Source organism: Stigmatopora argus, chromosome 12, assembly GCF_051989625.1.
Source record: "Stigmatopora argus isolate UIUO_Sarg chromosome 12, RoL_Sarg_1.0, whole genome shotgun sequence".
NCBI classification, from domain to species: domain Eukaryota; kingdom Metazoa; phylum Chordata; class Actinopteri; order Syngnathiformes; family Syngnathidae; genus Stigmatopora; species Stigmatopora argus.
The window spans coordinates 8509907-8533515 of record NC_135398.1 but is presented as its reverse complement, the minus strand read 5'-3'; the positions used below and the strand labels follow the sequence as shown (position 1 = coordinate 8533515).

Here is a 23609-nt window from a genome sequence, read left to right as displayed (position 1 = left end):
TAAAGAAGGCAATTCATCTTTGAATATTTCTTGTTCACTACTCTATCATATATAGTTTAGCTTCATATGGTAATTCTTGATGACTCCCAGTTATTTCATTATAGAGCACTCATTTAACTCAATGGCTGCCATTGACGGCACTAGACGTCCCATCCATTTTGGCTGGGCGGTCTGATATTAAACAAATAATAAAAAATGAAAATTAATTTGCAAAAATTACATCTCAAAATGGAAAAATCTTAAATTAAAAAACCCCCATAAATAACTCGATGAAAAAAAAATGCAATACTACATTTTTATGCATTCAAGGGTCGTGGAGGGTGCTGGAGCCCATCCCAGCCAACTATGGGCACCAGGTGTGAGACACTCTGAATTTTTGGCCAGGCAATCGCAGACAATTTTTAAAAAAATGTTAAAAATGAAAAATGTTTTTGAAATATGAAAAAGTAATAAGAGGTTATTAAAAACATGTTATTTAAAAACTAGCTGTATTTTTCAGATAATATAAAATAAATTCGTTAATTGATAAGTTCTGACACAGATTCGATCCCAGGTCGGTCCTCACTGTGTGGGGTTTGGATGTTCTCTCCTGGCTTAAGTGGGTTTTCTACTGGTACTCCAGTACCAAAAACCGATACCCGATAAAGTTAATGTATTAATTTTCTTTTTTTGTTGTTTTTTTCACTACAGTGATCATTAACCCATGTTTATTATGTAAGTTTGGATTCTTTTTAAATTTATTTTTAATTTTTAATCTACCATACACCTGTTTCTTAACTCCAGAGCAGGAAACCAACAAACGAGCTAATTGTAGCAGCTAACACTGAAGTAGTAGTCTGCAATTTGCCTGACGCGAATTATATATCTATCTGTATAAACGTTGCTCACCTAGGTCTTTGTGACTATTTTTCAACGAAGGTTATACTTTTTTTCTCGTAATTTTTTGCTGTTTTGTCGATTTGTGCTATATTTACAGTTTATTGAAGATTTGTATCGTACAACACCATTAGTAGGTTCAGGTTCATACGTGTTAGCATTAGTAGCACTTAGCCGATTTAGATTCTTGGAAAAATACGAAAATGGCAGCAGAAAAATGCGTCAAGAAGAGGAAAGAAGTCACTACAGAGGTTTGGAAATAAGTCAACTTTTCGGTTTTGGATAACAATTGAATTTGTGTCGGGTTTTATGCACCTTTTAACCTATGTAACCGCGCCATCTAGTGGAAGCTTGTACGCTCTATGGACTATTGTGCTCATTGATTTATTTGTTCCTCTTTTGTGATTGTGTTTCAAACTTTAAAGTGGACTGGATTATTTCCAAATGACCTCAAGAATAAAGCGGGATCCCTCGCTTTTGTCAAGAGAATGTTGGCTGTTGCCGTTTCCACCATCACTTATCTCAGAGGCATTTTTCCTGAAAATGCCTACCGTTCCAAATATTTGGAAGGTGAGTGACCATTACATCTATTACAAATTGCAGTCATTTCAAACAGTACATAAAGGACAATCATCTTCATACTGTGTGATGTTTCCAACAGATCTGTGCATCAAGATATTGCGGGAAGAAGCCAACGCAATTGGAGCAAACAAAGTTGTAAAATGGTGCTCAAGATTAGTTACTCAAATAATGCCCTTGTTGTAATTTACTCATCATTTGGATTAGTCAGGGTGAAATCAGTGCCTCTTTTTTATATATCAGTAAGATGATACCTTCTGTTGTAGTTGAAAGATCGACAACAGGATTGAGATGAACATGTGTATTTAAAAATATTTACTCTTCAGATAGATATGAATTGGATCATTTCATTTGGCAGCCATGTTGTAAAATTTTGTTTTATTCTACTTTTGCAAGAGCAGTTCTAAAGATGCAGCATCTCGATGATATATAGTTATAAAGCCATTTTTTGGCTTCTGTTGATGGTTAATTTGATTTTTTTTGCGTAGGCTTTTTGGCTGTTTTGATGCACTGGATAAACAATATGTAAGTATAAAAATCTAAAAACTCTTTAAAATAATCTAATTTTGTTTCTAATTTTGAATTGTTGCCCTGTTTCACAGCTCCAAATTATTTTTATCGGGGTAAGTAATTCAATTAAATGAAGGCAAACATTTGAGCTAACCCAAAATAGATAACATTACCAAATTTTGATGTCCAATCTAGGTATTCACCAATGAGAATAATCCTAATGTAGGTCCTTCCCTAATTCAGCTATTTAGTATCAGTCTTGTCAAACCATAAAAGCCACACTAAAAGTAAAAAAAAAACAACTCTTTTTTTGTTTTCCAGTGCATTATTGAGTCTTACAGTTTCAAATTCAAGTATACCACCAAAGGTCCCGAGATGGATGTCCTGAGGTTTGAAAGGACTTTTGTTGTTTTATGTGTAGTTATGGGTAGTGTAAGTAGTAGATGGAGTAAATATCTATCGTAAAACCACAGGAACAATGATGTTGCGTTGAAGGTCACGTTGGAAGATACCAAGACAGCGACTGTGTTGTTGATCAGGAAGCTCTTCCTGCTTATGCAGAACCTGAGCGTTCTTCCGGACAATAGCCACCTCACCATGAAGCTCTACTACTATGATGACAGTGAGCTCTCAAAAAACGTCAGGCGGTCGGTCACAAGACAGTCCGCATTGCAAACATGCTATGCTCTTCATCCCCAGTTACTCCGGCAGACTACGAGCCACCAGGTTTCAAGAAGGGCACATGTGACCGTCTATTATTCAACGGCACGGCTGTTGACTTCACACTGGGTGACATACAGACGACCTTCCATACTTTTCAAGTTAAAGTGTCTGCTGACAACAGTCGTCTTGGGAACCTTAAAGACGGAAACCAAGTGGAGCCTCAGCAGACAATTACTTTAGGGAAAGAAATTGAAAAGGTTGAAGTACTTTCATGTTCTGCTTTGTACACATATGGATACATATGTTGAAAGCAATTTGGAAAGACATTTCTAAACAGGGAACAACAGATTCAACTCCATGTTGTTTGATTACAGGGCCATAGGAAGATAGTGTCTGCAGATGATGACGATGATCTGCCCTCTGAACATGGTAAGTTGAACTGATGTGGAGAGCTCATAACTAAAGTAGTTAACTCTAAATCTGTTTTTAAACAGAGTCAGCACAGTTCAAGAAACCCACCAAGCGCACAGTAAAAGTATGTTTAGTATTTGAAGTAGTACTATGTTCTTGGAGGCATGTTTCGCTTACCTTTGTTTATATTTTAGAGGAAGGCAGCAGACAAACAGGGGACAGGAAAGAAGACTTTAAAGTGAAATTTTTTACTTAATTAACACAAGTAATAACACATGCACTGTTCTTTGTTTTATTTATACTACACCAAGCACTGTTGATTGTAATCAATCAGAAAGTCCTTGTTCCGTAATTAATTGGCACACCGTGTTTGTAGCCGTTCGCATTAATAAGTATATTTTTCAATTACTGCTTAATAAAAAACATCAGAATTTAAAATGTATAAAAACTTTTGTACATAATAACGGACGTCACTTGGCAAAAAAAGAATACAGTGCAAAAGTATAGAAAAAGTGAAAAAGTCTAGAAACAAGTCTTGAAATTTGAAAAACTGACATCATTTTGATATACGTTAACTATTCTCGTATCCCAAATAACGGCACGCTGAGACAGTTAGAGAGACAAAGCGAAAGAGAGCGCTCGTCAAGTTAGGTCCTCGTATCCCGAGGGTCCGCTGTATAAGGCATTCGTGACAATGTCCATCATATTTTGGAGTGCAATATTTCCTTAAACATATCTCAGGCTTACTTCATCCCTTGGGCAATTAATAGCAGCATGAAACTCCCCTGAGTGAACGCCTATACTTCACAAGTCAGCATTCCAGTACTTGTATCTTCCCGTAGAACCGTGATTCCTAGAAAAGGCTGTCGACATCCCCCATCTCTACATACACAGTCTTCAACTGAGAGTAGTGCTCAATTGTCACCTGGCCGTTTTCCCGCCCAATCCCTGGTCAACACAGAAAACATTATAAGAGACTTTTTCCCCCGAGGAAGAACTGGCTATATTTACAAAAATGTGGTTATTCAGGGCATCACGTACCTGACATTTTGAAACCTCCAAAGGGAACCTCGACAGGAGTGATATTGTAGTTATTAATGAAACAGGAACCAGCCTTGAGGTGTTCAATCACTCGGTGAGCACGCTTGACATCCCTGAAAACAGTGAGGTAAAACGATTCCGTAGGGGAAAAAAAGAAGGATGACAATAAAAGCATTGTCAACTGATCGATAACAGGTTGACTTGAACACATGTTCACATATTTTGACCTGCCATTGGCATTAATAGATGAGATTCACTCAATACAATTTACGGTGACAATAAATCTACTTTCTTGGCACTCTTATCATTCATGAAAAGCCAGTGTGCTTCATCCAGTCCTAACCTGGTAAAAACTCCAGCAGCTAATCCCAGTGTGGTATCATTGGCTCGCTGCAACACCTCATCTTCTGTTTCAAAGGACAACACAGACATAACGGGACCGAAGATTTCCTCCCTCACACAGGTCATGTCATCTCTGCAATCGCCTAGAGGGGGAAAAAATGAATGAGAATGTGGACTGAAATCCTATTGCATTTTAAACCCAAATATGACTGGACCAAACATACGCTTACCCAGTACGCAGGGTGTCATGTAGTATCCATGTCTGAGTTTAGGGTCTGAAGGGATGAAAGGCTCACCCCCACACAATACAGTGGCCCCCTGTCACATTAAATATAAATGGAATTGAAAAGAGGAATCCAAATGTTGTATTTGGTGAAAAAAAAACTTTCAGGTGAACTCAAATTTCTCAGCCTTACCTCCTTCTTTGCCTGATCCAAAAAGGCCAGGACCTTCTTCAAATGAGTCCGGTTGACCAGCCCTCCCATTCTGGTACTTTCCAACAGTGGATCACCAATCTCAATAGCCCGTGTCTTTTCCACCACTTTGTTCACAAATTCGTGAAGAATATCCTTTTGGACAAAAACTCTCGTCCCATTGCTGCAAACCTGTAAAACAAAAAAACATTGAAAAACTGGCACCACTCAGTGACATTCAGAAGCAGATTCTACCTGGCCTTGAGAAAGGAAGTTCGCCATGAGAGCCCCCCGTACTGCATTTTCCAGGTCACTATCTTCAAAGATGATCAGGGGAGATTTGCCGCCAAGCTCCAATGTCACTGGCTTCACGCCTTTGGATGCCATTTCCATAATCTGTGTCGTCACACAAAAAAAAGACTTTTGTTTGAAATTAAGTGTCTTATCCAGACAGAGAAATTCCCTCTGAACTTGAGCGATAATAACAGCACTTTGGAAGCTCACCAACATTGATCAAATTCATCTCTACTCTGCATATTTTGGTATGAAACTAGTTCCAATTTCTAGAATTTAATCATTTCAACTACCAAGTCCTTTCTGGAGTTCACCACAACACACAGGAACAAGGCCCACACCCTCTGTATAATGTTTAACTCACCTTCTGTCCAGTTGGCACGCTCCCAGTGAAGGACACCTTTGCAACATCAGGGTGGTGGCAAAGTAAACTACCTGTCTCCTGGCCCCCTTGCACCACATTAAAAAGACCCTGCGGAAATCCTGCCTCCTCGTAGATCTCTGCCAGCATGACGGCTGTCACAGGTGTGACTGGCGATGGCTTGAACACCATGCTGTTGCCTTATTCACAGAACACGACAGAAAAATTAGCACGTTAAAGAAAACGTCGCAATATACTGTATAATTGATAGTGGGGGACAAATGGTCTAACATTGAAAATGAATGTTTTGATATTTTAAATGACTATTAAAAAGCCATTGAAAATGATAGGCATTCAAGCCATTTGAACTGGGAGAGTACTTGATACCGGATAGGCCTCATCTCTATTTACAATGTTAGCGTCTTGCAGTGCCACCTATAGACTAAATCTAGTTCCTAGTGAGTGTTTCCATACGTACGTACCACAAGCCAGTGCTGGGGCTGATTTCCAAGCAGCAATCTGGAAAGGGTAATTCCAAGCACCGATGCCAACACATACACCCAAAGGCTCCCTGCGAGTGTAGGCAAAAGATCCACCTGGCAACTGGACATGCTGGCCTGGATAGATCAAAATCAAGGGGTCATTTGAACAGTTTTGATTCTATTTCTTAAAGCATTTATGAAATGATGACCAGGAAATCAAATGTGGCACATTTCAGTTATTGCACCCAAAACAATGCATTAGGAAATGCCGTTTTTTTCCTTTTTTTGTAAGCAATTCTGGTTGTGACATTACAACTAGAATTGCTAAACAAAATAATTTCTCGATTTTTACTGCTGTGTTAGCTAGTATACGTTGAAAGAATGACAGAATGGCAATAGAGGATGATGGTTAGCAAGCTAGAGATTGCAATTATCTGCAGCTAATTCTTGGTGTGGCATCATCTTCAGTTTGGTGATTTTTTTTTTAGGCGGGGCCAAGGTAGCTGAGAAATACACACTAATAAGGATTTCATTTAATTATTAAGCCTTTTATGTCATTTTTAGAATGCTTTTGTGTCCAAAATATAGTCTGCTATAATTTTAAAGTCAGCACTGTTGGATTTCATAGCATATTTAAATGGGAAGACATGAAAATATATTCAACTGCAGCATTGTATTTCCTAGTCTTCTTTAAGTTTCTAGAGTGATGGAACTACTATGCTGTGGTGCGCTAACCCGCAAGAGTGGTGGCCAGTCCGGCGTAGTACTCTATACACAATCGGGCAGAGTCCACATCCAGACGTGCCTCTGTGATGGACTTCCCATTGTTGACAACTTCCATTTCTGCAATCTCCTCTCTCCTTTTCTATGGATGACAAACAAAAAAATAAAGTGGTCAAACCCAGCCTTCAAGGTAGAGTGATGATATTTACAGTTCTCGAATCTGTAAAAGCTAAATACACGAACACACCTCAATGATGTGAGAAGCTTCTCTCATCACTCTCGCTCTCTCCATTCCAGACATTTGACTCCAGGGGACAAAGGCTGACTTGGCTGCCGCCACCGCCTGGTCCACCTCTGCAGCACCACATGGCGCTAATTTGCACAAGACACGCCCTGGAAAATAAAGTATGTTCAATAACTCTTTAATGCAAAAATCAATTCTGTCTGTTGACAATGTCAAACATCCACGTCACGGTGAACCGCTAGGTTGAGTCGAGGTAACCGGACCTTTCTTGTTTGTTTAAGATCAACAAATAAGGAAGTCCAGTTGCCTACATACGACTTTTGCGGACAAACATCAATATTTTAGTTTAATATCATCATCTAAATCGGCTAGTTGCAATAGTTTTATGATGAAAAAAAAATTGTGTATGTATTACTGTAGACAAAACTTGACCCACATTTTTTTAGACTACATTTTGAGATTTCCTAAGCTCAGTCAAAGTCCTGCCACCAAATTTCATCCGATTGAGGTCTGGACTTTGGTCCACTGCGTAGTTTCACATTGATTCCCTTTTCCCCCCTAAGCATGTCTTGTAAATTTGCTGCTGGTGGGATCGATGTCCCGTTGCATGACCCGGTTATGACTCAGCTTTTTGTTGTAGGGCAGGCTCACATTTTAGTCTTGTATATTTTTGCCTATTGAAGGGTTAATGGTTGACGCAGTGCCTGCAAGGTGCAGTCCTGTTGAATTGCAATGCTAAAATAAATGCCCAGATAGTCACTCCTTAATCAGAGAGCTTGAGTTTGTATGATCTATTTGGACTGGAATTTTACATAATTCATTCGTCCATTCATTTTCCACACCGCTTATCCTCACAAGGGTCGCTGGAGGGTACTGGGACACCCAGAATTGGTTGCCAGCCAAAAGAGATGAAATATTATTCACGCTCACACTCATACCTAGGAGCAATGTAGAGTGTCCAACCAGCCTACCACTCATGTTTTTGGGATGTGGGAGGAAATCAGAGTACCCGAAGAAAACCCACACAAGCCCAGGAGATTTTCACATTAGAAAAAAAGAAATCCAAACTCTCAAAATGATATTTAATTTTTCCCAGATGGCTGGGCAAAACAACTGCGTCACTGGGATCATTATGCACGTCTATTCTATTTGGGGTTGAGTTAATGAGCTGCAGAACTCCAGAGCTGCAACCAGCGAAAACTAGTACTATTCGCATAATGACAGATGAACTGTTAAATAAGCCACTTGACTATTACTATTTAAATGCCATAACATATGATGAAGATGAGTACTTTTCTTATTCAAGTGATGTAAAACAGCATATTAAATGATAATTGCAATTTTTGAGTAAATTTATTTACCTGTTGAAGGCTCATAGACGTTCTCCACATTGTTTCTTTCTTGGCTCTCCCTTCTTTTGCCGCCCCAGAAGTTCAGCGGGGCTGTAATTTCTAAAGAGCCCGAGGATAGGCTTCGTATTGCGGGTGACAGCAGAAACGCCCGCTGGAGCATAGCGACACTCTGCAGCATATTTATTTTGGTGGTTCCGCTACTTGCAATTGCACCGACAACTGCCAAACGCAACATAGCAGAGCGTACTTTGAACGCGCATGCACAAAACTACAATTTCACGTTATATATCAAACAAGAACTTACCTTCGGATCTACGCTAACATGGGTGGTAAAACAGTTATTACTTTGGTCATGTTAAAGTTACGTTAGGATGTTTTGCATATTTCATAGGGGGCGGGACTTGCGTTTGATTGGATACAATTCTTTGACCTAGAAAATAAAAATAGAAAGCAACAACTATTTAATTTAAAAATTTAACTCATATGTATGCAACAAGGTAAATGATTTAAACATCTCAACAATATGCTTTATTTTATTTTGGCCTATTCTTAGCAATAGATATTAAATGTCTTAAGTAGGAGCCGGCGGCGTAAGTAACTAGTGGCCATCTTGGGTCGCAGGATTTCTATAGTGGTCACCATAATAGCACACGTAAGGGGTTTTTAACCACTAAAATGCCCTCGGAATCTTATACAGGAGCGGTTTGATTCATAACAAAACGCGTTAATATGAATATGCTTTTGAGAATTTGACAAATATTCTAAGGTATACAATAAAATTACTGCATCTTAGACGTGCATGAAAAAAATGTAGTCGCTTGAAATCAATCCGAAATGTTGTAACTTATACTAATGTCACGTTTTGCGTGACATTGACTAAAACTTTAATATCATGGCACCGACGCAAAACAGCCGATAGATAACGATGCCAGTCCCCTTTGTCTCACAGCGACTACCAGGCATCTAGCCATATATATGATATCTATGTTCTTGAATCGGGACCGGCGTCATAAAATTGGTTATAAAAAAATAGCCAGATATTAGATTATAAAAATAATAGGCTCATTAAAACACATTAAGTGCCAATTTTGTGAGAGATTAGTAACAGTAAAAGCGAAATGACCATATTAAAATGTAGAAAAAAATTTATCACGGGTGTATAAAGCAACGTGTTTCGCTATGGGAGGAGCTCAGTGTTAGTGATCTTTCAGCACAGCCGCCTCGGCAGCACATTGCAACAATGGCCGGCGACTCTGAAACACGCCTCCGGGACCGGGGTGACAATAGCGACGTAATACGACAACCTTTTCTCATCGGTGTCTCCGGGGGCACAGCCAGCGGAAAGGTTGGCAACGTAGCGAGCGAATTGGGCGACTTTAAAGAATTGTCACTCGTGTCTTTTTTTTTTAGTTAAATGACGATTCCCAGCGACTGCTGCTTGACCGCGTGGCTTCGGTGTTTGATTGACAGCTGCATCATCTGGTTAACTCTCTCGCTCCCAGCATCGACTCGGTTCACCCCAAAATAATTTCTTTTACTTATCCATAGTGACATTTAATTCACTCTTGACTCCTACTCGCCGCTGGTAAAAAGTGGCACAACTTAATTTTAATTGACTTGCTTTCAGGCCAAATTCCATCACTGCTAGGAATAGCTGGCTATTGAAGACAATAGCCGGTGTTAGCTTCCTTCTTAAATGCCAATGCTTTGTTTGTAAACAGCCCCAAGCATTTCATTCCGTCAAAAATATGCGCAATTTGCTTCAAATTGGATGGCGAAACGTACTCCTAATAATAAAATTCGTGTTAGAATTATTATTTACAGTGTCGATACAAACAAGAATTTGAGATGTTCTTTTTAAGAGTAACAAACTACCTATTTTCCGTTTTTGTTCACATCAAAGAGTAATCTAAGCAAACGACCTATTTTCCGTTTTTTTTCACATCAAAGGGTAATCTAAGCAAACCTTACTTCATCCACCTTTAACGACTGCCTCTCATGGCCCCATCCGTAACCATAATTTTTACAACTTAATTTGAAGAACTGCTCGGCCTTAAGTCATTGTCTGCCATTGTTAGCAGCGACTATTTGCTGCAAGCCTCTCCCAGTCCAAATGGATTGGACGTCTATCGCCGTCAATGGCAGCCAATGTGTTAATGTAAGCGCCTTTTTAGTATTTAAAAAGACTTCTATCCTTAAAAAATCTGCGAGGTTACTGCTCTTTATATTAGTAATTGAGGGAAAATAACTGATTTATGTAACCTTTTTTGTTTTAATCCACTGCGCATTAATTTTGTAATGCAAATATCTGTGAAAGAATTCAAATTTTAACTTTTTTTTACATAAGATGAGAAATGGCCTCAGTCAAGAAAAAAATCTCTTAAGGTTCTCTTTGAATGAACTGCTTCTATTAACCAAGTGTTAAACGGTATCATACATTGCTATTTTTTTAAATAACCAGGGGGGAAAACTAGTATATAAGTGGTCAACTGTTATCTGAATTGTTAACCTAGATGATTTATATCTATTTGCCTGTGTAAATAATAGAAAGTGTAATGATTTTGACTGGCATTTGACTATATATACAGTATACTACATGTTCCCATTTTGGTCGGTTGTTTATCTCTTCTGTGAAATCACTGGTAAAACCAGTACGATTACATATCTGAACGTCATCACGGGGAAATTTGTAATTTCAATTTCAAACCTACCGATCAGGAAAAGACTAAAACGGATAGCAGTTTAAAAAAAGGTCAAATGCAATAAACGAAAAACCAAATCAAAGTACTGTCCGCAGCATTGTGCAATATGCACAACTATTTAGGTTCAATCTAGCTCACTTTTCAACAAGTAGTGACAGAGTGCCATTTCCCGAGAGAAATGAAATCATTCTGTTAAAGACAAGTCTTCGGCTGCCTCCCATACCTTGATGTTATTCCCCCTTTGTGGATTGGGTGATGTAATGTTAACATGGGTGGAAGTAATGGAAATGTAATGACTAAGGCAGCCCATTTTAATTTTCCATCAGAGATTGACATGGTTGACTTAGGAATTTTACCAGAGTTTAATGGCACCTAGTTTGTTAATGAGGTCGAGTTAATGCATCCTTGGAGTAGTTTATTGAAGTTCAAAGAAGCATGTGTTGTAGTAGTAGTTTGCAGTAGCGGGTAGTAATTTGATGAACACCCCAGCAGTGCAGCCCCAGGCAGTCAGAAAGAGTGCCCTGTCAGCATTCACCAAGAGGTCAGGTCAATGCGGACACTGAAGTCCTCCTGTAGGGCGGTTTTAACTATTGCAGGATAGGATTGAATTAAAACCTGATTGATTGAAATTATTTTCTGCACACACAAACTATCCATTCTGCAATAACCCCTGTTTTTCTTCCCAATTCCCATCTTTCCCTTGATTTATCTTTCCAGTCGTCCGTTTGTGGGAAGATCATGGAGCTGCTCGGCCAAAATAAGATTGACCATCACCAGCGCCAGGTGGCCATCCTCAGCCAGGACAGCTTTTACAAGGTGCTAACCCCTGACCAGAAATCCAAAGCACTAAAGGGCCAGTACAACTTTGATCATCCAGGTATGCAAACCTTTCTTTTGGTTGTCTGCTGATAAAATGCTGAACTGCCGTCATAAAAATTGATATGAACGATATATGCATAGGAGGAGGGCTGTCACGATTTATCGACGACTAATGATAAAAAATGATATGAACGATATATGCATAGGAGGGCTGTCACGATTTATCGACTGCTAATGAATCATCAAATTAATCAACTATTCAGATAATCGAGTAATCATTTCAGAGCTTAAGTGTTTAGGAAAGTCCATAGATTTGTCATGTAAGGTATGTGGAAGCACGAACCCCTTCTTTTAAGCGGCCGTCGTTCTGTATGAAATCACGGCAGTCAGCAGGCTTTTTTATCGGGGGCAGCTGCTAAGAGACGGAGTCAAACAGCTGTCGGCTAAGGGTTACCAAACGTGCGGCGGCAGCCCCCCACCTGCCCCGCAGTCCGGGTTAAGAAATCTGAGCGTGTGTGCTTTCCTTCCTTCTAGATGCCTTTGACAATGAACTAATCATGCAAACGCTCAGGGAAATCCTGCAAGGGAACACAGTCCAGATACCAGTTTATGATTTTGTCACTCATTCCAGGTGAGCACACCCGTTATTGTCTGAAGTGGACAGAGCGCGACGGTGCTTTCTGGGCACTCAAGCCAGTTGAGTTAGTCACGATGCGAAGAAACCTTTGTGCGTGTTTCAGGAAGGACGAGTTTATCACAGTCTACCCAGCTGACGTCGTACTCTTCGAGGGTATACTGATGTTTTACTCGCAGGAGATCCGTGACCTCTTCCAGATGAAGCTTTTTGTCGACACTGACCCAGACACCAGGCTCTCCCGAAGAGGTGTGTGGCACTAATATTAGTTTTTTTTTAATCTAAAATTAAAAAGAATTGTCTTTTTTCCTACATTTTTATCTTTTATACTTGTTAGATCAAGACAAAAGAACACACTACCAAAAGGCAATTGATATGAAGGTTTAACGATTCGTTCACATCAAAACCTTTAGCCCAAAAAAATCAGAATTTCAAAAAAACTTGAACAAAAAGGAAAGGTAATTTTTTGAAATCACACACATCGATAATATTTCCTTGATAGATTTTTCTTTGGAAAGGGTCTGTACTTTTACGTTGCGTTCTAAAGCTTGCTCAGTATGCTATGCTAAGATTTTTGTACAACCTTATATGACACGTGGAATAAACCTTTTAATCTAGTACTTGATAGTGATCCAATACACTGAAGTATAAATATATTTATAATTGACGCATAATCATTTTTCTTCTTTCCTTAGCTATAAATTCAATATAATCCTGAACATTACTCATGTATGAAGTACTCAGGCTGGATAAGGTAGCATATGATTAATTCCTCTTGGGTATTTGACTAGTGAATTTTTATTTCAGTTTTGAGAGACATCGGTGAGCGCGGGCGCGAGCTGGAGCAAGTGCTGACGCAGTACATAACGTTTGTGAAACCGGCCTTCGAGGAGTTCTGTTTACCAGTATGTGATGTGGCCAACTAAACATGGCACTTTCAAAGGTGTAGTTGTTAACCCTTAATGTTTGGTTTACCTCCGCTAGACCAAGAAGTATGCTGATGTGATAATACCCCGTGGCGCAGATAATCTTGGTAATGCACCCATTGTAATGTCAGAAATGTTACTATATATTCAAGACTGTGTTTGTCTTATTGTTGTTTCTGTGTTGCTTTCCATCATCAGTGGCCATCAACCTAATCGTACAGCACATCCAAGACATTCTCAATGGCGGCCTAAACAAGCGTCACAACGGCTTTACCAACGGCCACAGCACCCCCAGGCAACGCCGAACGTCTGAGTCCAGCAGTCGGCCGCATTGACCTCGCACCACCTCTCTTCTGGGGAGAAGGGGAGCAATGGGCCAGTGCTGTAAATAATGCCTGTTGGCACCACTGTATTTAAGATGAGTGAACGGAAAGAAAAAAAAAGGATTTGCTGAGAGAATCAAAAATGCCTTTTTTTTTTAATTACGACTACTCATTGCTGTTGGTTACAATTCATTGTAATTGTTGAATTTTTTGAGGCCTCACGTTTATGTCAGGGGCATTTAAAAGAAGTTCTTTTGTTTCACAGTGACTTTGGGTTAAATTAGAACCTGCTTACATTTTCTTCCAAGTCTAACTTTGGTTTCAGTGTAATCCCCGTGGCTTCATGGAAGTAAGTCAATGCTGATGATGAATTAAAGGGGAGAATTTTTTTTTTTTTTATATAATCTGATGAAACTTGAACCTACAGTAATCTGGGAATCCCTTAAACTTGTTGAGTCTGAGATTTGACTCAGACAAGGTTGAACAAACTCAGATTGCACTTTGTATTTCTATGACAATCTTGGTATTGTTTCCTCCTGGTTTCCAGTATCCCCCCCATCCTTTAAACTGTAATGTGTAACATTACGGCATCTCTTTACTCTGCTGTTGACGCTGTAAGGGTGTAACTGCAGATTTGGCCAATTCTTCCAGTATGTAGTGGAATAACTTGCTATGGCATTGCTGTTTGATAATTGGACCACAGTTTTTGGCTTTGAGCATCTGTATTAATCAAAGAGAACATGTACAAGATGATGCAAGTTATAGAATTTAGGTTTGTTTAAAAAATATAAGTTTACTCAGGTTACAAAAAGGCTAAACAATGCAAAGCAATATCTGCGTGGCCATAAGTCACCAAGATTCATGCACCACCACAACGCCTCCATAAAGTTGCCTCAGGTTACCATGCACAGTGAGTTTTCACCACGCCAGGTTGCGATTCGAGTTCAATTTCAAAAGCCAATAAAATAGCTTTGAATCATTTTTCTATTCTTTTTTTTGCGTGTTTTCTATGTCCGACTGACTGAATTATGTACAATATGGCTGCTGGGAATACTTGAAAGACTTGTACATCAATGTCGTGGACGCCATAATTATTGTTCAACAATCAATAAACTGACAAGAGCCAGTGTTGTGTCATTTTATTTTGTTGCTTGTTTTGTGTATTCTCCGATAGGGGGCGCTGTTCGAAGAGCGTGCTTTATTATGCGTATTCAGTCTTAGGCATGTTATCTTTGAGGAAAAGGGATTATAATTTAAATACAAATTGAATAATTTTTCAGGGGCGTCGTAAACATGGCAATTTTAATGTTTTTGCATTAAAAGCAAAACATGATCCCCCATTTTATTTGTGAGAGGTGTGATGTACGAAGGTTCATTGAACGCAGCAGAGCAAAGCAAGATGGTGGTATGTCAACCTGTCCTGTGTTTCCATGTACACATTGAAATAAACCACTTTTGTGCACTTTGAAATTGTGATTTTTTTGTCATATTCCCCATAGAAATTCGGACTGCAGTTTAAAGCCACTCTAGAGAATGTCACCAATGTGAGACCAGTGGGCGAAGACTTTCGCTGGTTTCTAAAGGTAGGCTATCTGTGCTTGCTAGCATGCTAAGTACTGACTACTTGCTAAACTATTATTGTAATGTGTGGACTTTAAATTGTGTTATTGGTATACAACGTGAAGTCGTGATGTAAATGTAACAGGTGTACTTGTAACACTGTTTTATGTCTTTCTACTTAATTCAGCTCAAGTGTGGAAATTGTGGAGAGATTCCAGATAAATGGCAGTATATTAACTTAGCGGTAAGAAAGAGGCTTGACATGGGCATTGTGCATTAATTTTGGTCATTCAAGCAGCATTTCTTACTATGTTTACCGTCTGCTTAGGAGAGCGTACCGCTAAAAGGAGGAAGGGGAAGTGCCAGCATGGTGCAGAAGTGTAAACTTTGTTCCAGGGAAAATTCAATTGGTAAGAGACTAACATTTATTTCTCCAAAGTTGGTAATACTATCTGGGTAGACTCATAAATGATGCTGTCATACAGATATACTAGAAGACACCATTACACCATATAAAGTAAGAATACGGCTGAAGCTGCACCAATTTTGTAGCTAAGTTTTCAAGTGTGTCATTTGTGAATTTATGTCCTTTTCACTGGTTTATGTGTGCTTCATCCAAGGCTGAAGATAGTGAAAAGTTCAAGACGATGGTCCAGTTTGAATGTCGGGGTCTGGAGCCTGTTGATTTTCAGCCACAGGTAAGACACAATTAATGTTTTTCACCAATAAAATTTAGCATTTCTAAAAAAGGAACGCATACATAATCTTTTCCAAACTACCGCAGGCTGGCTTTGCTGCACAGGGAGCGGAATCTGGAACGGCGTTTCCTGAAGTAAACCTACTAGAAAAAGTATGATTTGTTTTGCTTATGAATTCACGTATGCAGGCAGACTTTTAAAAATAATGGTGGGTGAAAATATGTGGAAAATATTTTTTCTTACTCCTATGTCTTTGTGTAATGACATGGTATTCTGAAAGGCCTCTGATTTTGATCTGAATTATTTTCTTGCAGGATTTAAATATTTTTTTCTCTGCATTTTAGGACTGGACAGAATACGATGAAAAGGTCAAAGAGTCAGTTGGAATTTATGAGGTCACGCACCAATTCATCAAGTGCTGATTTTATACAATTTGGACTAATGGACTCTATAAAAAGATGCATGAATTTGGAAGATTTCACTAAACCTGGAACATAATTTAGTGGACCTGCAATATGTATTTCGATGACTATGAGTTGATGACAGGATGGTTTGAACCCAAACCAAACTTAATTTCTTTGTCAAAGTGAGGTGGATGCACATGTTTTTCCTTTTTTTTAAATGCAATATTTTCACTAAAGATACATCATTGCTCAATTCACAGCTATTTAAAATTGTCTCAATAAACGTTGAGTTGATACATCTCTTGGTTTGAGATTTTTTTTCAAACATTCGATGTTTGTATGTATAAAGAACACCTTTAAAGGGTCAAAGATTCTCACCCATTAACCAAAACTGAGTTCTTGTTAAGAAAGAGGACTCACTCTGATCGTATTTGTAAGTAATTGCAAATAAAAAAAAATCTAATACACCTTGGCCCATGAGTAAACGCACTTTCCTCTGAATACTGTTGATGTGGTTTATTATAATGTTTATTTATTTTGTGGAAATGTGCCAAAACAACTTGCTCCGTTCGTTTGCTCCAGAGTGAGTCTTCAGTTTGAAATTGACAATCTTTGCTGATGACTACTAACTCCGGAAGCCCTTGTCCTCCTGTTGACAAGTGTCGGGGTGGACTACAAAACTCGGACCTCTAACCATGGCTCCATCAAACAAAAATCGTGTGTTTGTAATCGGCGTAGGCATGACAAAGGTAATTTAAATCTATTTACCAATAAGCCTGTCCCCTTTTGTCAAACAGGGTTACCTAACACGCAACAAGATTGTTGCGTAGGCTTTACTCAAGTACTTCGAAGTAGTGATCAAAACTGTTTTCCTCTCACTTTTCACTTCAAAACATTGCTTTTACACAAGATTTGCATCACACGAATATATCCTTTTCGTCGATCGGTGATCATTGTTGTCTGAATTTTGATTTCGGCTAATGTTGCTGTTTTTCAGTTATGCAATGTGATCCTCATTCTCAGTCCATAGTTCATGTTCACGGCAACAATTGTGTAAAGGGTCATTAGAATTTGACCCTCTATTCCTGCATCAATGTTCTTTCGTTATTAAAATGTTTTTTTTTAAGTATTCTGTCTCGTCGTGAAATAAACTGGCTAGTATACTTCATGAATGAAAAAATAAATAGAATATTGCCTTGCATTCTTGTATTTTTCGGACGTCTGAGTGTATTGTTGTTGTTTTTAAATATATATTTCCAACAATAATCTGAAACTAAAACGTGCACGAATTAGAAAAAACTTTCCATTAAACACACATTCGCCATGCAAGACTCATTCTTGTTTTATAGGCATCGAAGCGACTATATTATATAAAAACAAATACAGTACGTATGCAAAATTATAGCAGTAATAAAGACTGGATGATAAATACAAATACCAAATCAGCATATATATTTGTCATGGCATCTAAAAGACCATAAAACACATCAACTGGTTTGCATTTACAACCAGGTTGTGTTAAAAACATAAATAACAAACAAAATACCCCAATGTGCATTAACTAAAAGTGCATGCGCAGTGTAATTGTGAACCTTTTGCCTTGTGAGTATAAGCAAATTTAATGTTCGATCACTTCAAATTACTGGCATAACTTAATTTATTTTTATTTTTTTCATCTTTTTGCTTTAGTTTGACAAGCCCGGAGCTCGAGGTGACTACGACTACCCAGACATGGCCAAAGAAGCAGGTGAGTTGATAACAATTTGGACGTTGTCATTAACTCCCAAGAACATCCGTATCAATTTTTAACTTATTATCCACCTTCTGTTGTAGGTCAAAAGGCTCTTGCAGATGCAGGGATCGCATACTCTGCCATTGAACAAGCCTGTGTGGGATATGTCTATGGTAACGCATTGAATTTCCCCGCTGCTTCAGTATGATTTTCTAGAGCCTCACTCAGTCAGTAATTTTCCTTTTGTTAACATTTCTGTTGTAGGGGACTCCACTTGTGGGCAGAGGGCTATTTATCACAGCCTGGGATTGACTGGCATCCCTATTATTAATGTGAATAATAATTGCTCCACCGGCTCCACTGCGCTCTTCATGGCACGCCAGTTGATCCAAGGGGGTCAGTTATGCATTATTGTTTTTATGTTGAATGCAGTCTCGGCATCAGATGCTTTTTTTTACAGGAGTCCTGATATGTACATTTGTGGAAGATATTCATTTTTAATGAAACAATTTGAATGTTATATTAGAATTACATATGTACATTGATTTAAATAGATTATGCAGAGATTTTTTTGGCCTATAGGTCTTTCCGACTGTGTGCTTGCACTTGGATTTGAAAAGATGGAGAGGGGGTCTTTGTCCTCAAAGGTAAAAAACAAAACAAAAAAATGAACAAAAAAGTTCTCTTATAATACAAGTAATTCATATTCCTCATGAAATAAGACCTTAGGTCAAGTAGAATCCTATTTGACCACAATAATTTAAGTTTGGTAAAGTAATTCAAAATATTTTCCGTTAAAACATCATGACTTTATTCAAAGTCAAAACCTTAAATAGTACCTATATTCATTCATTTTCTATACTGCTTATCCTGACAAGGGTCACGGGCAGGTTAACATATATTTCATTGGTATTTGTTATCATTGCCTTTAAAGGCAAAGAGAACACTTGGTATAAAGTACTAACTAGATATAAAACATTTACGGAAACAGCTGTAATGTTGCTCATTTTAGTACTTGGATCGAACCAGTCCCATGGATAAGCACATGGAAGTGATGATCAACCGTTACGGGATGGAGGCCGCTCCACCAGCTGCCCAGATGTTCGGCAATGCCGGCAGGGAGCACATGGAAAAATATGGTAGCCGTACTACTTTAGAGGGAATTCCTTTGAACGCTTAATTGTGTCTCACCAAGGTTTTTTTTTTAGGCTCCAAACCGGAGCACTTTGCCAAAATTGCTTGGAAAAACCACAAACATTCCACCAATAATCCGTAAGTTGTAATGTATGTACAATATATTTCAGAAGTAGTTGTTGGTTCTGTGCTCATCTATTAATGGTTATACTGTGGATGTGTAGTTATTCCCAGTTTCAGGATGAGTACACTTTGGAGCAGGTTATGAATTCAAGAAAGGTGTTTGAGTTCTTGACTCTTCTGCAGTGCTGGTAAGATATACTCCTGTCAAATTATGATTCTTTTTTTCTTCCCAGATCCAGAATGCATAGATAATATTATAATAACAGCATGTTATATACATTTGCCTGTCATTAGTCCTACATCAGATGGGGCCGGTGCTGTAGTTTTGGCAAGTGAGGACTTTGTTCGGCGTCACCATCTGGAGGCGCAGGCAGTGGAGATCCTGGCCCAAGAGATGGTGACTGATCTGAGCACTACATTTGATGAAAACAGCTGCATTAAGATGGTGAGAAAGGGCCATTGTCCTTTTTATGCAGGGATTTTATTGTGCCCACATAGTTTATGTAACACCATCACTTTAAAATCTATAACAACAAATAATACAGATTAGCACCACACTGTCCAATTTAAATAGTCAAAAGTATTCCAAACAAATTGAAAAATATTTTCTTCTGCTTCCATACACAATTGTTTGGTATTAGGGTAGCAATTGAAAAATAGCTCAATAAAATGTAATCCATATTATATATTGAAAGACACATTCTTTAAAGTATATACTGGATATTTTAAGTGAAATACAACCTGTTGAAATACTGCAAATTATTATTATTAGAACATAGCTTTGGATCTTGGTCTTGGAACCTATTTAATTGCAATAGTTTTGGTTTTACTGTACAAAAGTTTACCCAGCGCCCAATGTAAATGATCAACACAGGCCTAGAGCTCCCTTTTGCGGTTTAGTGTAAAAATAACAGTTGGAATGATATCCTATTGTGTGAATAATTTCACACATAAGTTACACTGCAGTGTAAGTCGCACCCCCAGCTAAACTATTAAAAAAATGTGATTTACAGTCCAAAAAAGACGGTACTGCAGAGAAACAGACATCCATCCGAAATGTATACTTACTTGAAACACACTCTAATCTCCACTCCTCCTTACTCGCATCCAGGTGGGTTACGACATGTCTCGAGTGGCGGCCAAAAAGTGCTTTGAAAGCTCAGGTCTGCGGCCTACTGACGTTGATGTTGTGGAGCTGCATGACTGTTTCTCCGCTAATGAACTGATCACTTACGAGGCACTGGGATTGTGTCCTGAAGGTACTGTATTGCCTTACCAAAATCAAAACCTGATACTGACAGATGTCTCAAATGGACAAGTCAAACGGAGATGTTCATTTTGAGAGATACATTCAAAAATAAAGTGGAAAAATGTTGTTTATTTTAAAGCTCTGCTTGTTGATACTCTCTGATGTAACTGACCAAACTCCGATGTGATTGGTGGGCTTTCTCCTAACAGGAAAAGGAGCAGAACTAATTGACAGAGGGGACAACACGTATGGTGGCAAGTATGTTATTAACCCCAGTGGTGGCCTCATCTCCAAGGGACATCCTTTAGGAGCTACAGGTAAATATCTATTGTTGTGTTATTATTAATATAAGATTATTTTTCTTTCTTTTAGCCCCAAAAAACTAGCAGATTAAATCTCAATTTCCAACATTCAACAAGCAATCTCCCCATTAGCCACTGGGAGGCATGTGTGCGCTCTAGATTTGACCCAATAAGAAGTCTATTCTTAATAGAACTTGGATGTAAACAACAGGGGGGAAAACCACCATGTGGCAAGTGCTTGTACAAAAATAAAAATAAAATTTTATATACAGCATGGCACTGATAAGACTGATAATGCACAGACTATGTGACAGTATTTTCTAAAGCAACAACTTCTCCCCGAGTCTAACACTTAAAAATAATTGAAAGACTGCATTACATACAACCAGGATGCAAGACCACCTTAATGTGTGCCAATATTTTATTTTTTATTCTTTTGACTCAGGTCTAGCCCAATGTGCCGAGCTTTGCTGGCAACTCCGAGGGCAGGCTGGCAGAAGGCAAGTCCCTGGGGCCAAACTAGCCTTGCAGCACAACATCGGCTTAGGAGGAGCTGTAGTTGTCGCACTTTACAGAATGGGATTCCCTCAAAATGCCAGGTATTGCCATATTTTCTAGTTTGGCTCAAACATTTTTAAAGACTAATTTCCAACTGTTGTTTTTCTTCCTCAGGTTAGGTGTCAGTGCAATAGCCACTAGTGCAGGAAACAGCTTGGAAGGATTTAAAGCATATCCTGTCTTTAAGGAGATTGAAAAACATTTGCAGGAGGTATGGGGGCATATTATAGTAAAACTTTTTTTTTTGATTTATGTCTTTGGGCTCAGTAGTCGATTGATAAAGCCTTTTTGTAAAAAAAAATTGCAGGAAGGTGCACAGCTTGTCAAGAAGGTTGGGGGCGTGTTTGCTTTTCAAGTGAAAGATGGACCTGATGGGAAGGAAGCCACTTGGTTTGTGGATGTTAAGAACGGCAATGGTTCAGTCACCAATGAGTCAGGTAACAGATTCCAAATTATATTATAGAAATTATATTTGTGTGACAGGGTTTATAAGAAATTCAAGTGTTGTTTGTAAGGAACTAAATCCGAAAAGCACATCATTTAGGTCGTCTTTTAAATGCTAATGCTACCGAAATTGATGTTGCTTTCAGGTACCAAGGCTGATTGCACCTTGACCATGAGTGATCAAGATCTTCTTGATTTAATGACAGGAAAATTGAATGCACAAATGGTACGTTTCAAAATACCCTTCTTGGTTAACTGTTTAATGTTCAACAATGTTAATTTATTTCTTAAAAAAAAAAAACAAATTGCAGATAAAGAGCATTTAATCCATTTGAACTGGGAGAGTGGCAGTGACCATTCATTATCCCTCTCAGTCCAAATCGATTGGATGTGCAAAACTGTCAATGGCATGGAAAGATGATCATTCCCTGCCAGCTTTCCCAATAGTTTTGAGAACGTTTTTCTATCCCTTTTTTGCGTTTATTATTTTACCTAAAAAGCATTTGCAATTAGATTATGTTTTTAAAGTGCACTCCAAAAAGTCCTTGAATATCACTGCTCCTTATGACCTTCAATGATAATTTTCTTTGCACAAATACAAGTAGTCTTATCCATTTCTGTTCAGGGATAAAAACAACCTGAATTGATCAATCATTTTGCACAGCGCTAAAAAAAGAAAACCTAGCACAAAGAAAGGAGTGCACTTGCTATCTTGTATTTCTCCGAATTGCATTCAGCGTTCAATTCAATTCCACAAATTTTGTACTACAAGCATTGTCCACATTCAGCATATTTTCAAGTGGCCTAGTTTTTAATCGACAACCATCTGCTGGCTTTTTTCTTCATTGCATGCTTATAATCTGACAGTGATATGAATTGATGTTATTATTTCAGCATTTCTCAGTAAACTCTTTTCTTTTATATAGGCTTTTTTCAAAGGAAAACTGAAGATTACTGGGAATATGGGTATGGCCATGAAGTTGCAGAACCTTCAGGTGTCACCAGGAAAAGCCAAACTGTGATTACTGGAATTTGAGTGGAGACTAACTAACCTTAAAACCAAACAGTTTCTAACAGACATCATTAGTGGTATGCTATGTTATGTATGCCCCTTGGAATACTGATCTCATCTCTTAATTATTAATTTTGACTATCAATTGTGTGATGTGTGACAAAAAATATATCATCATGGACAGTTTGATTTAGGACTGGTTTGAACCCGCTGTTTCTATTGATGTGTATACACGTGTATACGTGTAATAGCGGGTTCAAAGCCAGTCCTATATCAAACTGCACGATTATATATTTTTTGTACACAATACAATAACTGTGAGGTGGTGATAATGATGCTATTGTGGGCGAAAACGACATACTATATACAATAAAAGCTACAATTTTTCCAAGAGAATAAATTACCATCATTAACTGTAATGTACAGTCAGCTAAAGCCTTGTAATTGAAAAATCTTTCTAACCATGCAATTACAAACATTCTGTTGTTGTTTCTCTTTTGGCTTCATGAAAAATATTCTGAAACCACTATTCCTGCACAAAGTTTAATAAACACTAGCAAGTAAACTATGTATGTTTTTTTTAAATTATTATACAGAGTCCATAATTGAATGTGTAATTAAAGGGTGTGTAAAAGTTAAAATACACGTTTTATACACCCTCAAGACTCATTTTGGTTCGTGCGCCACATTAATGGACC

The 23609-nt window shown here is 38.3% G+C and overlaps 5 protein-coding genes across 6 annotated transcripts; 4 read left to right on the top strand and 1 right to left on the bottom strand.

Moving 5' to 3' along the window:
* Positions 1–102: 102 nt before the first annotated feature.
* Positions 103–3477, top strand: zte38 (zebrafish testis-expressed 38). Its single transcript, XM_077614817.1, has 12 exons — positions 103–1127; positions 1302–1446; positions 1538–1601; positions 1944–1980; positions 2058–2078; positions 2161–2187; positions 2287–2354; positions 2439–2587; positions 2665–2885; positions 3003–3057; positions 3123–3163; positions 3234–3477. Exons 1-12 carry the CDS (start codon positions 1080–1082, stop codon positions 3279–3281), a joined length of 924 nt encoding a protein of 307 aa, XP_077470943.1. The 5' UTR covers positions 103–1079; the 3' UTR covers positions 3282–3477.
* Positions 3318–10401, bottom strand: aldh9a1b (aldehyde dehydrogenase 9 family, member A1b). The gene is made up of 13 exons (XM_077614816.1): positions 10263–10401; positions 8596–8721; positions 8301–8510; positions 6943–7088; positions 6708–6837; positions 5973–6107; positions 5494–5690; positions 5091–5231; positions 4839–5027; positions 4653–4740; positions 4424–4565; positions 4081–4193; positions 3318–3987 (listed from the first exon to the last, which is right to left on the bottom strand). Exons 3-13 carry the CDS (start codon positions 8467–8469, stop codon positions 3893–3895), a joined length of 1545 nt encoding a protein of 514 aa, XP_077470942.1. The 5' UTR covers positions 8470–8510; positions 8596–8721; positions 10263–10401; the 3' UTR covers positions 3318–3892.
* uck2b (uridine-cytidine kinase 2b) lies at positions 9467–14822 on the top strand. Of its 2 annotated transcripts, none has more exons than XM_077614818.1 (7): positions 9467–9636; positions 11711–11870; positions 12347–12443; positions 12553–12695; positions 13254–13351; positions 13431–13479; positions 13571–14822. In XM_077614818.1, the coding sequence occupies exons 1-7, from the start codon at positions 9532–9534 to the stop codon at positions 13705–13707; spliced, it is 789 nt and encodes a 262-aa protein (XP_077470944.1). In that variant the 5' UTR covers positions 9467–9531; the 3' UTR covers positions 13708–14822. The 2 variants fall into 2 exon arrangements, with proteins under 2 accessions (XP_077470944.1, XP_077470945.1); XM_077614819.1 differs by having other exon boundaries at positions 9486–9582.
* An 85-nt stretch (positions 14823–14907) lies between these two features.
* On the top strand, positions 14908–16655 carry czib (CXXC motif containing zinc binding protein). Its single transcript, XM_077615959.1, has 8 exons — positions 14908–15100; positions 15195–15278; positions 15443–15499; positions 15584–15665; positions 15741–15772; positions 15876–15953; positions 16040–16105; positions 16298–16655. The coding sequence occupies exons 1-8, from the start codon at positions 15056–15058 to the stop codon at positions 16373–16375; spliced, it is 522 nt and encodes a 173-aa protein (XP_077472085.1). The 5' UTR covers positions 14908–15055; the 3' UTR covers positions 16376–16655.
* Positions 16656–16948: 293 nt separating this feature from the next.
* Positions 16949–23476, top strand: scp2a (sterol carrier protein 2a). The gene is made up of 16 exons (XM_077615958.1): positions 16949–17106; positions 18047–18104; positions 18191–18262; positions 18354–18485; positions 18672–18736; positions 19102–19228; positions 19298–19361; positions 19448–19534; positions 19641–19791; positions 20458–20605; positions 20805–20912; positions 21343–21496; positions 21570–21666; positions 21763–21892; positions 22046–22125; positions 22826–23476. Exons 1-16 carry the CDS (start codon positions 17053–17055, stop codon positions 22919–22921), a joined length of 1623 nt encoding a protein of 540 aa, XP_077472084.1. The 5' UTR covers positions 16949–17052; the 3' UTR covers positions 22922–23476.
* The last annotated feature ends 133 nt before the right edge of the window (positions 23477–23609 follow it).

Coding starts and splice junctions, on each gene's coding strand:
- uck2b (XM_077614818.1), top strand. CDS start 9,532: ATGGCCGGCGACTCTGAAACACGCCTCCGGGACCGGGGTGACAATAGC. Junction 12,444..12,552: donor GATTTTGTCACTCATTCCAG/GTGAGCACACCC, acceptor TGCGTGTTTCAG/GAAGGACGAGTTTATCACAG. Junction 13,480..13,570: donor CCGTGGCGCAGATAATCTTG/GTAATGCACCCA, acceptor TTCCATCATCAG/TGGCCATCAACCTAATCGTA.
- czib (XM_077615959.1), top strand. CDS start 15,056: ATGTACGAAGGTTCATTGAACGCAGCAGAGCAAAGCAAGATGGTG. Junction 15,101..15,194: donor CAGAGCAAAGCAAGATGGTG/GTATGTCAACCT, acceptor TATTCCCCATAG/AAATTCGGACTGCAGTTTAA. Junction 16,106..16,297: donor AAGTAAACCTACTAGAAAAA/GTATGATTTGTT, acceptor TCTGCATTTTAG/GACTGGACAGAATACGATGA.
- scp2a (XM_077615958.1), top strand. CDS start 17,053: ATGGCTCCATCAAACAAAAATCGTGTGTTTGTAATCGGCGTAGGCATG. Junction 18,105..18,190: donor AGACATGGCCAAAGAAGCAG/GTGAGTTGATAA, acceptor CTTCTGTTGTAG/GTCAAAAGGCTCTTGCAGAT. Junction 21,893..22,045: donor TTCAGTCACCAATGAGTCAG/GTAACAGATTCC, acceptor TGTTGCTTTCAG/GTACCAAGGCTGATTGCACC.
- aldh9a1b (XM_077614816.1), bottom strand. CDS start 8,469: ATGCTGCAGAGTGTCGCTATGCTCCAGCGGGCGTTTCTGCTGTCACCC. Junction 4,566..4,652: donor CATGACACCCTGCGTACTGG/GTAAGCGTATGT, acceptor TTCCCCCTCTAG/GCGATTGCAGAGATGACATG. Junction 3,988..4,080: donor TGGAGGTTTCAAAATGTCAG/GTACGTGATGCC, acceptor TGTGTTGACCAG/GGATTGGGCGGGAAAACGGC.
- zte38 (XM_077614817.1), top strand. CDS start 1,080: ATGGCAGCAGAAAAATGCGTCAAGAAGAGGAAAGAAGTCACTACAGAG. Junction 1,447..1,537: donor CCGTTCCAAATATTTGGAAG/GTGAGTGACCAT, acceptor TGTTTCCAACAG/ATCTGTGCATCAAGATATTG. Junction 2,886..3,002: donor TAGGGAAAGAAATTGAAAAG/GTTGAAGTACTT, acceptor GTTTGATTACAG/GGCCATAGGAAGATAGTGTC.